General features: G+C 44.5%; 1 protein-coding gene and 1 non-coding gene across 2 annotated transcripts; both read left to right on the top strand.

The window, feature by feature from the left end:
• Positions 1-5912: 5912 nt before the first annotated feature.
• Positions 5913-8610, top strand: LOC132343094 (FMR1-interacting protein NUFIP2-like). The gene has a single exon (XM_059878569.1). It carries the CDS (start codon positions 5969-5971, stop codon positions 6809-6811), a length of 843 nt encoding a protein of 280 aa, XP_059734552.1. The 5' UTR covers positions 5913-5968; the 3' UTR covers positions 6812-8610.
• LOC789694 (nuclear FMR1 interacting protein 2) lies at positions 5913-8610 on the top strand. The gene has a single exon (XR_011521961.1). It is a non-coding gene; the product is annotated as a nuclear FMR1 interacting protein 2 (transcript).
• Positions 8611-13375: the final 4765 nt, after the last annotated feature.

Raw genomic sequence — 13375 nt, 5'->3', positions numbered from 1 at the left:
AAATAATAATGGATATTTGGGACACTGAGGCAGGTGACCGTTAGTGTCCTTTGAGGCTGGAAGACAGAACTCTTAGTGAATAGTGAGTGAAGTCGCTCAGTCGTGTCTGACTCTTTGCAACCCCGTGGACTATAACCTACCAGGCTCCTCCGTCCGAGGGATTCTCCAGACAAGAATACTGGAGTGGGTTGCCATTTCCTTCTCCAGGGGATCTTCCTGAACCAGGGATTGAACCCGGGTCTCCCACCTTGCAGGCATACGCTTTAACCTCTGAGCCACCAGGGAAGACTCTCAGAGACACTCAAAAACTAACTGCAGCATGGCAGAAGATGGAGGAGAAGCACACGGTAAATTGCCAAAGGCACGTGAAATTAGCTACATGGACTGGTGACGCTAAGTCTCTCCCCTGTTCATCTGTAGCAATTTTGTAATTGTATTTATCAAGCTGTAAAACAAAAGCAAATAAAAAATATGAGAGTGATTATCACACAAGACTACTCCTAACAAGTCCAAATTCCCAAAAAAATAAATAAATTTAGTAACACGTCCACCTTAATTATGGCCTTCCCAGGTGGCGTCGTGGTAAAGAACCCATCTGTCAATGCAGAAGACACCTCTTAGGCAGGTTCTTTACCACAATTTTGATGAGTGCTGTTTCTCTCCCTCTTGTTTCGCAGGTGTTTCTGTTATTTGGGGATTTCCCAAAAGAATAAGGGTTCTTTCATTTTCCTTCTTTGGCTAGAACTGTATGTGCTGCCTAGAATACCCCTCTGCCTATAGAGTTAATAACTGCGTTCTTACTAGGTTACAAATGCTGTTTTGTTTGGGGTGGGTTTTTTAGATTTTTCCTTTTTAATTTATTGGAATATAGTTGATTTACAATGCTGTGTTAGTTTCAGGTGTACAGCCAATTGAATCCGTTATACATACACAAATGCAGTTTTAACTGCTTTATATTGATCAACTCACTGGATCCTTGTAATAACCAAATGAGGTCAGTACTACTGTTATCCCCATTTTATAAACTAGTAAACTGAGGCTTGGAGAGGTTGAAAACCTTGCCCAGGGTCACACAGTTCATGCGTGTAGACCCATCCTGACCCTGAGACTACACTCTTAACCACGGCTCTCTTCTAAGGGCTCGCATCAAGTCGCCTGCATCCTCTTCAGTTTCTGTGCCAGCCTCTCCTCCTCCAAAGAGCCTTCTCTGATGTCCTAACTGGAAATAATGCTGTTTTTCCCTTTAAAATCCCCCCACTTCTTGGTTAGTATCTATCTTACAGCCTTTGCCTTCCACTTGATATTTTTCTGTTTGTGCACCATATATGTCTTCGCTACACACTCCAGTATTCTTGTCTGGAAAACCCCATGGACAGAGGAGACTAGCAGGTTCCAGTCCATAGAGCCTCAGAGAGTCAGACGAGACTGAGCACAGGCACAAAACTACATCTTAACTTACCTACCAGCTCTGAGTGCAACGACCAGGTCCTGTTCAATTTTCTAAACCTCAGAGGCCTGGCAAAACTCTAGCTGCCATTATCAGAATCTAGACACTGGCAAAATATCACAAAAACTAAATTCTAAAAACAAAAACTTGCAGTTCCAGTAATAAAGTGCATTAAATAAATAATTATGAAACTAACGGCACAAGAACACTCTCCACATTCCAGCTGGTAACCAAGCTTTTAAAGGCTGGATCTTTAACCTCTGGCTGCTCCTCAACATGTAGGGCACGGAAGGGCTGCAATGAGAGCTGAAGTGTGGGTGGGATGGAATGGGAGAAAGGGTAGGGATATCATGATCATTTTTAAAATTTCCTTTGAAGCCCAAGGGCTGGGAACGGAGGGATCCCTGAGACCAGCACGGCCAGATGCACTGTTTCAAGTCCTCAAATGCCCAGGCCCAAACCTCGCCCTGCACAAAGACAAACTGAGACACTCAGGACGCCCTCCTCAGCCTGTCCTTACACCGACCACGGCCCTTTGTTATGAAATGACACATCAGCACCTAATAGCTAACATCGTATGAGACTTATGTAAATGTAAAATGGTGAAGACTTTTAGGAAGTGCACACACTGTCTTGGGTGGGACCATAGATTTGTGAGATGGGAATCATCTCCATTCAATAATGGACTCTGTTCTAGGGAAAATAAAACCGCTAGGAGAGCAGGTACGTGAGTGTTGACTGTCAAGAAGATTCACAACACAGGGAGAAAGTCCAGCAGAGGCCATCAGAGCCTGATCAAGGAGACTGGAACCGAAGGGACCATGGGGACGCAATAAGCCTGTGAACCCGAGGCACCAGCTGGGGGGTGGAGGGGAGGATGGGAAGTGGTGGACACTCACCGGGGTTCAGCAGGGTCTGGAGCAAGACTCAGAGAGGTGTAGTAGGAATGCTAACTCAGCAAAAAGTGGGGCCACAGAGGAAGTAAAAGTAAAAGGTGGAACTGTCTCTCTAAACCCAAGTGTGACCCAAGGAACCGCTGAGGGAGAGGAGGAAGTGAAGCAGGTCCTGAGAGAAAGAGATGTGCTATTTTAGAGCTTGTGGTAGCCTGGAAGAAGGCTGCCCAAAGCAGATGCAATATCAAAACATTCAGAGGAAAGATAAACCGAATCCCACAAAGGCTCCCAAATGGCAGTTCCTAGCCTTTTTTGGGTCTCTGACCTTTTTGGAAATGTGATGAAAAGTATAAGTTCTCGGAAAGAGAGTGTAAATGTGCTCACAAGTGTCTTTTACAATAAAGAATCTCTTTTCCTTAACACAGTGTTGTAAGTCAATTATATCTCGATGATAGATAGACAGACACTGGATACACACACACACATATATATCTATATCTATCTATCTATATCTATATCTGTGTGTATATATATATATATATATATATAGAGAGAGAGAGAGAGAGAGAAAGAGAGACTGGAAATAAACACATCAAAATACTAATGGTGGTTTCTCTGAGGGTTGGAGATTATGGGTGATGGTTATTTTTCACTTTATTCTTTTTACGTATTTCTAGTTGTCTGAAATGAACATGTATTGCTTGTAAAATTAGAAAATAATAAATGTCATTAAGATGAAAAAATATGTCACATTAACAGCTTAAAAAACAGAATCTCTGTTCCTATCACCAGAGGAATGGACTGTCTTCAAAGGAGAACTATGAACAACGCAGTAAGGAAACAGGTGGGAAAGGGGCTCCGAAGAGGCTGGTGGAGCTGAGGAAAGAGAATTCTCCAGGGTTCTTGTCCAGAATAGATGGAAGGAGGGGCAGCCGAGGGCTTATTATGAACATAAAGTTGTCACAGGGGGCTGTGGCCACAAGGCCAAGAAGCCGTAAGTCCCGAGTGAACTGAATTCTCTTCCTCTGGCTCTGCTGGGTCTTTGTTCCTGCCAGTGTTTTTCTCCAGTTGCACCGAGCAGGGAATACTCTCTAGTTGCAGTGCGTGAGTTTCTCGCTGCGGTGGCTTCTCTTGTCGTGGAACACGGGCTCTAGGGCACACAGACTTCAGGAGTTGTGGCTCCCAGGCTCTAGAGCCCTGGCTCCGTAGCTGTGGCCCAGCGTCATAGTTGCTCTGCGGCATGTGCGATTTTCCCATACCAGGGATTGAACCCGTGTCTCCTGCATTGCCAGGTGGATTCTTTACCACTTGGGTCATCAGGGAAGTCCCTGAAATCTTTGTAATGTCAAAATTAACAAAAACCTGCTACACTAAAGCTCTGAGCAAGAACTACAGAAAGGTCACAGTCCTCGGGGCTACATGAGTGACGTCAGCAGAGTTCACCAACCTCTGTTTGACCTCAGTTTCATCTTTTCTGTCAAGAAGATTAATTTCCAGCTCTGAAGGGGCAAACTGCACTGCTAAGAGGGAACTGAACCCCAGGATAGAACACATTAGACAGCAACTGGCCACATGAAACAGATTTGAGAATCTTAGTGTGGAACAAGCACCAGCGGGGAGATGCCGAGCTGAGAAAGAGGAAATGCCAACTTCTATCACGGGGAATGGTTCTAGGTCTTTTCTAGGTCACTTTGGAAGACAAATCCAGGACCAGTGGATGGAAATTTCAGGGATGTAAATGTCAGATTCCTACTAAGAAGAATATGAATTAGAGTTTTTCCCAAACGGAGTGGGCTATCGTGGGTGGTAGCAAGTCTCCCATCATAGTAGATACCCAAGTGAACACTGGATGACTTTTACAGGGCTTTTATGGAAGGGTTTGGATTAGAGATCTCTTCTAACCCTGAAAACTTATGCTTCTGTAACTCTAAAAGGTCAGGGGAGAAAAGAATGAGTACCTTCCCAGCTTAGTTTTAGATTTTTTTCACTTTGCTTCTCCATCTCTGAACAGCTGCACCTCATGCCAGTGTGATCCCTGCTCACCCTTCCCCCCTTTCTCAGCCTTTCTTCCTTCTCCCTGCCTCTTACCCCATTCTCCAGTTATTTTTCTCACCCTTCCTTTATCCTTCTTTATTTCTTTTTATGCAAATCCTAAAAGGCAGAGACTGTGGTATTCCCAGGTGGTACCATGGTAAAGAATCCGCCTGCCAATGCAGGAGACGCAAGACTCAGGTTTGATCCCTGGGTTGGGAAGATCCCCTGGAGGAGAGCATGGCAACCCACTCCAGTATTCTTGCCTGGAGAATCCCATGGACGGAAGAGCCTGGTGGGCTACAGTCCATAGGGTAGCAAAGAGTTGACACAACTGAGCGACTGAGCACATATGTGCGTGATTATAGATGGCAAAAAAAAGAAGGCATCCTGTCAGGAATCGCACTCTCCAGGCCCTTCTCTATTTATATCCCATCCAAGCTTGCCACACCTCCTCCATGACGCCCTCCCTGGCCATTCCCTGAGACCCAAGTGCTATGATACCATACCCTCCCTGGGTCCTTAGATACACACTGCCTGCTGTCCTTTCTTCTCTTTTGTCTTATAACTGTTCACCTGTAGATCATTCTTACTTCAGTGGGGTATAAACTCGTGGAGTGAAAGACTATGAGTGACTTTGCTTTTGGAACCACCGTTTGGGAGCTGACTTCCAAAGCACCTGCAGCTGTGGACTCTGCAGTTACTTTGAATGAATGCTTTCTGCCACTTCAGGTCCTAAACACATATACACAGTGAGGGTGAAAATAAAACAAGACTAGAGTTGATCTAGAGTCAGACTCAGTTCAGTTCAGTCACTCAGTCATGTCCGACTCTTTGTGACCCCATGAACCGCAGAACGCCAGGCCTCCCTGGCCATCACCAACTCCCAGAGTCCACCCAAACCCGTGTCCATTGAGTTGGTGATGCCATCCAACCATCTCATCCTCTGTCGTCCCCTTCTCCTCCTGCTTTCAATCTTTCCCAGCATCAGGGTCTTTTCAAATGAGTCAGCTCTTCGCATCTGGTGGCCAAAGTATTGGACTTTCAGCTTCAAAATTAGTGCTACCAATGAACACCCAGGACTGATTTCCTTTAGGGTGGACTGGTTGGATCTCCTTGTAGTCCAGGGGACTCTCAAGAGTCTTCTCCAACACCACAGTTCAAAAGCATCAATTCTTCGGCTCTCTGCTTTCTTTATAGTCCAACTCTCATATCCATACATGACCACTGGAAAAACCATAGCCTTGACTAGACGGACCTTTGTTGACAAAGTAATGTCTCTGCTTTTTAATATGCTGTCTAGGTTGGTCATAACTTTCCTTCCAAGGAGTAAGCATCTTTTAATTTCATGGCTGCAGTCACCATCTGCAGTGATTTTGGACCCCAGAAAAATATAGTCAGCCACTGTTTTCACTGTTTCCCCATTTATTTGCCATGAAGTGATGGGACCGGATGCCATGATCTTAGTTTTCTGAATGTTGAGCTTCAAGCCAACTTTTTCACTCTTCTCTTTAACTTTCATCAAGAGGCTCTTTAGGCTCAGATCCTGACAGTGCAGCAGCCCGCAGCCTCAGCCAGAGAGTCCCAGCCGCTTTCAATGGAGGAGAAGCCCGGCCAGCCACAGTCTCAGCACCATCACAGCCACCACCATCCGCACCATCACCCCCAGCAGCAGCAGCAGCCGCACCACCATCATCATTATTATTTCTACAACCACAGCCACAACCACCATCACCACCACCATCACCAGCAGCCTCACCAATACCTGCAGCATGGAGCCGAGGGCAGCCCCAAGGCCCAGCCAAAGCTGCTGAAACATGAGCAGAAACACGCCCTCCAGCAGCACCAGGAAACGCCGAAGAAGAAAAGAGGCTACGGTGAACTAAATGGTAATGCTGGAGAAAGAGAAATGTCTTTAAAGAGCCTGGGTTCTGAGGAAGCTACCAACCCTATTTCCAGGGTCCTCAATGGCAACCAACACGTTGTAGACACTAATCTGAAGCAGACTGTAAAGTCCAGCACCTTTGGGAAAGCAGGAATTAAAACCAGGAATTTTATTCAGAAAAACAGTATGGACAAAAAGAATGGGAAGTCTTATGAAAATAAATCTGGAGAGAACCAATCTATAGACAAGACTGATACTGTAGCAATTCCAAATGGTGTTCTAACAAATAATTCTGGCTATATTACTAATGGTTATATGGGCAAAGGAGCAGATAATGATGGTAGTAGATCTGAGAGCGGATATACCACTCCTAAAAAAAGGAAAGCTAGGCGCAATAGCGCCAAGGGTTGTGAAAACCTTAATTTAGTGCAGGACAAAATAATGCGACAAGAGACCAATGTCCCAACCTTAAAACAGGGACTTGAAACTTTCAAGCCTGACTACAGTGATCAAAAGGGAAATCGAGTAGATGGTTCAAAGCCTATTTGGAAGTAGGAAACTGGGCCTGGAGGAACAAGTCGAGGAAAACCTGCTGTGGGTGATATGCTGCGGAAAAGCTCTGATATTAAGCCTGGTGTGAGCAGCAAAAAGTTTGATGGTCGGCCCAAAGGAAAGCATACTTCTGCTGTTGCCTCCAAAGAGGACTCGTGGACCCTGTTTAAGCCACCCCCAGTTTTTCCAGTGGACAATAGCAGTGCTAAAATCGTTCCTAAAATAAGTTATGCAAGCAAAGTTAAGGAAAACCTCAACAAAACTGTACAGAACTCTTCTGTGTCACCATCTTCATCTTCATCTTCCTCATCATCTACTGGGGAAACTCAGACCCAAGCTTCAAGTCGATTATCCCAGGTCCCTATGTCAGCGCTGAAATCTGTTACTTCGGCCAACTTTTCTAATGGGCCAGTTTTAGCAGGGACTGATGCAAGTGTGTATTCTCCAGGGGGTCAGCCACTGCTAACTACTGCTGCTAATACTCTAACACCCATCTCTTCTGGGACTGATTCAGTTCTCCAAGACATGAGTCTGACTTCAGCAGCTGTTGAACAAATTAAGTCCAGCCTTTTTATCTACACTTCAAATATGCAAACTGTGCTGTTGAGCACAGCTCAAGTGGATCTACCCTCTCAGACAGATCAGCAAAACCTGGGAGATATCTTCCAGAATCAGTGGGGTTTATCATTTATCAATGAACCCAGTGCTGGCCCCGAAACTGTTACTGGGAAGTCATCAGATCATAAAGTGATGGAGGTGACATTTCAAGGGGAATATCCTGCCACTTTGGTTTCACAGGGTGCTGAAATAATCCCCTCAGGAACTGAGCATCCTGTGTTTCCCAAGGCATATGAGCTGGAAAAACGGACTAGTCCTCAAGTTCTGGGTAGCATTCTAAAATCTGGGACTACTAATGAGAGTGGAGCCTTATCCTTGGAACCCAGTCATATAGGTGACCTGAAAAAAGCAGACACCAGTAGTCAAGGTGCTTTAGTGTTTCTCTCAAAGGACTATGAGACAGAAAATCAAAATCCTCTGGCGTCTCCTACGAACACTTTGTTAGGCTCCGCCAAAGAACAGAGATACCAGAGAGGCCTAGAAAGGAATGATAGCTGTGGTTCTTTTGACCTGAGGGCTGCTATTGTATATCACACTAAAGAAATGGAATCTGTTTGGAATTTGCAGAAGCAAGATCCCAAAAGGATAATCACTTACAATGAAGCCATGGATAGTCCAGATCAATGAAGGACCAGACTGCCTATTTGTAACCTTTCTGCAGCATTAGAGCCACCGTTCATGGGGGACACAAGGCTTTTATGCTCCTAGATCTTCAACGCAGCAGAGGAACCATAAGTAGAATCACAGGATAATATATACAAATATATATATATATATACATTATATATATATAGTTATTTTAAAAAAGGCAACTGAAAGTAATTAGACTTCTTAAGGAAACAAATTTATTTCAAGAGACTACACATGGTTATTTAATCTCCGGTACTGAATAGATTTGTTTTATTTTGGTTTTAGTTTTTAAGTGTGAATGCAAGTGATTAATGAATATGGACTTATTAACAAGCGTGGTTCTAAAGTTCCTGCTGTCATCACCTTGGGCAACCAATGACCCACTGGAAAGGCAAATCCACTTTAAAAGATCTCTGTATCTTGTTCTGTGACTAAAGTGATACACTAATCACGGGGAACCCAGAATGATTCAACATTTTCCCCCACTCCTCCCTTGATCTTTTGGTTATACTTTGAACCCTGCGAGAATGCTGGATAAAATGCCTTGAAGTTTGCAGGGGTCTTTTTTTTTTTTTAGTGAATATGATTTGCATGTCTTGCCAGGAATAAGCAGCCTCTGTGGGGTATTGGGAAATATTTTCTTTGTTTTCTTTTAATTTTTGTGGGGTTGGGGGATAGGGGAGGGCATTGAAGTTCTACAGTTCTGAAGTAGTTGGTGGTACATAGTTTCACTTGGCTTTGGTTACCTATTGGACTTTAATAAGTAAAAACTTCATGAGTGTCATTTAAACAAAAGTTACAGAACAAACAATTGGCTTTAGATATTTAATCTGGAAAAATCCTCCTGTGCCTATGTTCTAACATAACTGTGTAAGTGGGAGCAAAAATGTATTCTGCTTTTCAACTGTAGGTGCTCCAGACTTGCTCTCTGTCACTAACACTAAATGTGCTATTTTTCTTGTTTTTCATCAAACATCTGAAGAGAAACTTCTGTACCTTTCTGTAAATTCTTTTTAATGTCTCAGAAATCTAAAAGGGGAAGAAAAAAGTCCATGAAAACTAAAACTTCATGTTTTTAGCCAGTGAGGAGGTAATAAACCCTGCCTATAGAAGATGTGTTTTCATGCAAACTATACTTCTGAGCTTATTAGCTTCTAATTATATCTTAATAAATATATTTTATTACTAGAAAAAAAAAAAGAGGCTCTTTAGTTCTTCTTCACTCTCTGCCATAAGGGTAGTGTCATCTGCATATCTGAGGTTACTGATATTTCTCCCTGGAATCTTGATTCCAGCTTGTGCTTCTTCCAGCCCAGCGTTTTTCATGATGTACTCTGCATATAAGTTAAATAAGCAGGGTGACAATATACAGCCTCGACGTACTCCTTTTCCTATTTGGAACCAGTCTGTTGTTCCATGTCCAGTTCTAACTGTTGCTTCCTGACCTGCACACAGGTTTCTCAAGAGGCAGGTCAGGTGGTCTGGTATTTTCATCTCTTTCAGAATTTTCCACAGTTTATTGTGATCCACGCAGTCAAAGGCTTTGGCATAGTCAATAAAGCAGAAATAGATGTTTTTCTGGAACTCTCTTGCTTTTTTGATGATCCAGCAGATGTTGGCAATTTGATCTCTGGTTCCTCTGCCTTTTCTAAAATCAGCTTGAACATCTGGAAGTTCACGGTTCACATACTGCTGAAGCCCAGCTTGGAGAATTTTGAGCATTACTTTACTAGTGTGTGAGATGAGTGCAATTGTGCCATAGTTTGAGCATTCTTTGGCATTGCCATTCTTTGGGATTAGAATGAAAACTGACCTTTCCCAGTCCTGCGGCCACTGCTGAGTTTTCCAAATTTGCTGGCATATTGAGTGCAGCACTTTCACAGCATCATCTTCCAGGATTTGAAATAGCTCAACTGGAATTCCATCACCTCCAGTAGCTTTGTTCGTAGTGATGCTTCCTAAGGCCCACTTGACTTCACATTCCAGGATGTCTGGCTCGAGGTGAATGATCACACCATTGTGATTATCTGGGTCGTGAAGATCTTTTTTGTACAGTTCTGTGTATTCTTGCCACCTCTTCCTAATATCTTCTGCTTCTGTTAGGTCCCTCCCATTTCTGTCCTTTATTGAGCACATCTTTGCATGAAGTGTTCCCTTGGTATCTCTAATTATCTTGAAGAGATCTCTAGTCTTTCCCATTCTGTTGTTTTCCTCTATCTGTTTGCATTGATCACTGAGGAAGGCTTTCTTATCTTTCCTTGCTATTCTTTGGAACTCTGCATTCAGATGGGTATATCTTTCCTTTTCTCATTTGCTTTTCGCTTCCCTTCTCTTCACAGCTATTTGTAAGGCCTCCTCAGACAGCCATTTTGCTTTTTTGCATTTCTTTTTCTTGGGGATGGTCTTGATTCCCATCTCCTGTACAATGTCACGAACCTCTGTCCATAGTTCATCAGGCACTCTGTCTGTCAGATCTAGTCCCTTAAATCTATTTCTCTCTTCCACTGTATAGTCATAAGGGATTTGATTTAGGTCATACCTGAATGGTCTAGTGGTTTTCTCCACTTTCTTCAATTTCAGCCTGAATTTGGCAATAAGGAGTTCATGATCTGAGCCACAGTCAGCTCCTGGTCTTGTTTTTGCTGACTGTATAGAGCTTCTCCATCTTTGGCTGCGAAGAATATAATCAATCTGATTTTGGTGTCGACCATCTGGTGATTTCCATGTGTAGAGTCTTCTCTTGTGTTGTTGGAAAAGGATGTTTGCTATGACTAGTGCATTCTCTTGGCAGAACTCTATTAGCCTTTGCCCTGCTTCATTTTGTACTCCAAGGCCAAATTTGCCTGTTAGTCCAGGTGTTTCTTGACTTCCTACTTTTGCATTCCAGTCCCCTATAATGAAAATGACATCTTTTGGGGATGTTAGTTCTAGAAAGTCTTGTAGGTCTTTATAGAACTGTTCAACTTCAGCTTCTTCAGCGTTACTGGTCAGGGTATAGACTTGGATTACCATGATATTGAATGGTTTGTCTTAGAAATGAACAGAGATCATTCTGAGTTGAGTATAGCAAGTAGTTGGATGCATTCCAAATGACCTGAATCAGAGAGCTAGAAAGGACATTAAAGATGATCTAACTGACTTCCTTATTTTGCAACCTGTGGATCAGAAGCCGAGTGTGTGTGTGTTTTAGGAGCCAAACTGGTCTAGATGCCAGGTTTCCACGTGTCCAAAACAGAGTCCTCTCTCTGCCCCCTCTCTGCTGCAAAACCTTTGAGGGGGTCCTGAAGGAAGCTCACTAATAGTTTTGAGTCTTTGAAAATGAATAAAACCTCCATTTTTCTTAAAACATAGAGATGGACTAATGGATTTCTGAGGGTTCCTTCCAGCCCAGGGTGGGAATCAGTTTTCCTGTAATTCTCACTTTGGGGCGTTCTTTGGAAGCACGGCTGCTGCAATTGTGCCATCTAGTGATGTGATGTAGGTATTGCGCCACCAGCCAAATACATTATTGCACTTTTCTATTAATAAACGCTGCAGAGAAAAGCAGCTGAGTGAAAAGAGCATTAAGTCTCCTCCCTACCCTTGCCTTGGCTCATTCCCTCCGGCAATGGGAACATTAAAGGAAACTCCCCAACCTCTCTGACCTGAAGCATAAAACTTTCTCCTCAGCATCTGTCTGCAGGGTTTAGGGTGGGAAGGTAGTGGCACTGGGGGCCGTGTTTCCTGTACCAGTCTCTGGGAGGCACGATGCCCAGCCTATGGGTACATTCAGTCATCCTCCGTGCTCCACAAAAGCGATTTTCCCATGTCCATCACTTGCCATCGCCCTGTCAGGATGGTGCCACGTCTAGCTCCAGGCTGGAGCCTTCCTTCAATCCACCCAAGAGCTGGGACACCCCTTCCTTCCTCCGCCCACCCTTATTCATCCTCCTGGGGTGCCCCCCTCTCAAGTCCACGGTCAGCCAGCCCGCAGAGTGAGAGAAGGAACCACAGGGGGCGCAGTCCTGTTCCTGTAAGTTACATGGTCTGCCGTGGGACTGAATTGTGTCCCCAAAATTCATATGGTAAAGCCCCTAGTCTCCAGTGTGATGGTACTTGGAGGTAAAAACCTTTGGCAATTATGTTTTGGTGAAGTCATGAGAGTGGAGCCCTCATAAGGGGATTAGTCTGTCTCTCTGACTCTCTCTGGGAGAAGGCAATGGCACCCCACTCCAATACTCTTGCCTGGAAAATCCCGTGGACGGAGGAGCCTGGTGGGCTGCAGTCCATGGGGTTGCTAGGAGTCGGACACGACTGAGCAAATTCACTTTCACTTTTCACTTTCATGCACTGGAGAAGGAAATGGCAGCCCACTCCAGTGTTCTTGCCTGGAGAATCCCAGGGATGGGGGAGCCTGGTGGGCTGCCGTCTTAGCAGCAGCAGCAGCTGACTCTCTTGCTTGCTTGTTCTCTTTCCCTCTCCCCTTTTTTCTCTCCGTTGGGATTCAGCAGGAAATTAGCCACCTGGAAGCCAGAAAGAGGCCTTACCAGAACGCAATCATGCTTGCACTTTGATCTCAGACTCCAAGTCTCCAAATCCGTGAGAAATCAATGTCTGTTATTGAAGCCACTCAGTCTGTAGTGTTTTGTCCTAGCAACCCAAGCAGACCAAGACATGGTCTGAGTCCCGGTTTGAAGTATTGGAAGTCAGTCCATTCAAAGAAAATCTTGCAGATGGGTCAGTTTTACCCATATGTCTTCCCAGATGGGATGAGTGTTGAGCCTTACTGATGGGCTGGCCAGGAGGAAGCTGTGTGTGTGTGCTTAGTCATGCGAACCCATGGACTACAGCCTGCTAGGCTCTCCCACGAGATTCTCCAGGCAAGAATACTGGAGTGGATCGCCATTCCTTTCACCAAGGATCTTCCCAATCCAGGGATTGAACCTGGGTCTCCTGCATTGCAGGTGGATCCTTTACCATCTGAGCCACCAAAAAAGCTGAGGAGGAGGCTAGGGCAGGGAAAAGATGACTAGGAGCACAAGGGTTCTTGTGTCTTCAAATGAGTAAGCTGAATACCATAAGGAGCCCAGTGAGCCATACCAGTTCCTGAGGAGGTTCACCAAGTAGGAAATGCTTCCAGAACTAATCTCTCAGGAGCCGAGGTGGCTGATCCAGAACAGCCATCAGGATTGTGAGTAGAGATCACAGTGCAATGTCACAAGATAAAAGGAGTCTGGGTCCGAGGACTTTGTGCAGAACGGCTGGACAGCCAACCCTTCAGTGGGAGGGGAAAATGTACTTTTTGTGTCTTTTAAGCCACTGTCTTTTAGTTTCCGTAAC

Source organism: Bos taurus, chromosome 19 (assembly GCF_002263795.3).
Source record: "Bos taurus isolate L1 Dominette 01449 registration number 42190680 breed Hereford chromosome 19, ARS-UCD2.0, whole genome shotgun sequence".
Taxonomy (NCBI): domain Eukaryota; kingdom Metazoa; phylum Chordata; class Mammalia; order Artiodactyla; family Bovidae; genus Bos; species Bos taurus.
The sequence above is the reverse complement of the archived record's forward strand: the minus strand, read 5'-3'. Positions and strand labels throughout refer to the sequence as shown.

Coding starts and splice junctions, on each gene's coding strand:
- LOC132343094 (XM_059878569.1), top strand. CDS start 5,969: ATGGAGGAGAAGCCCGGCCAGCCACAGTCTCAGCACCATCACAGCCAC.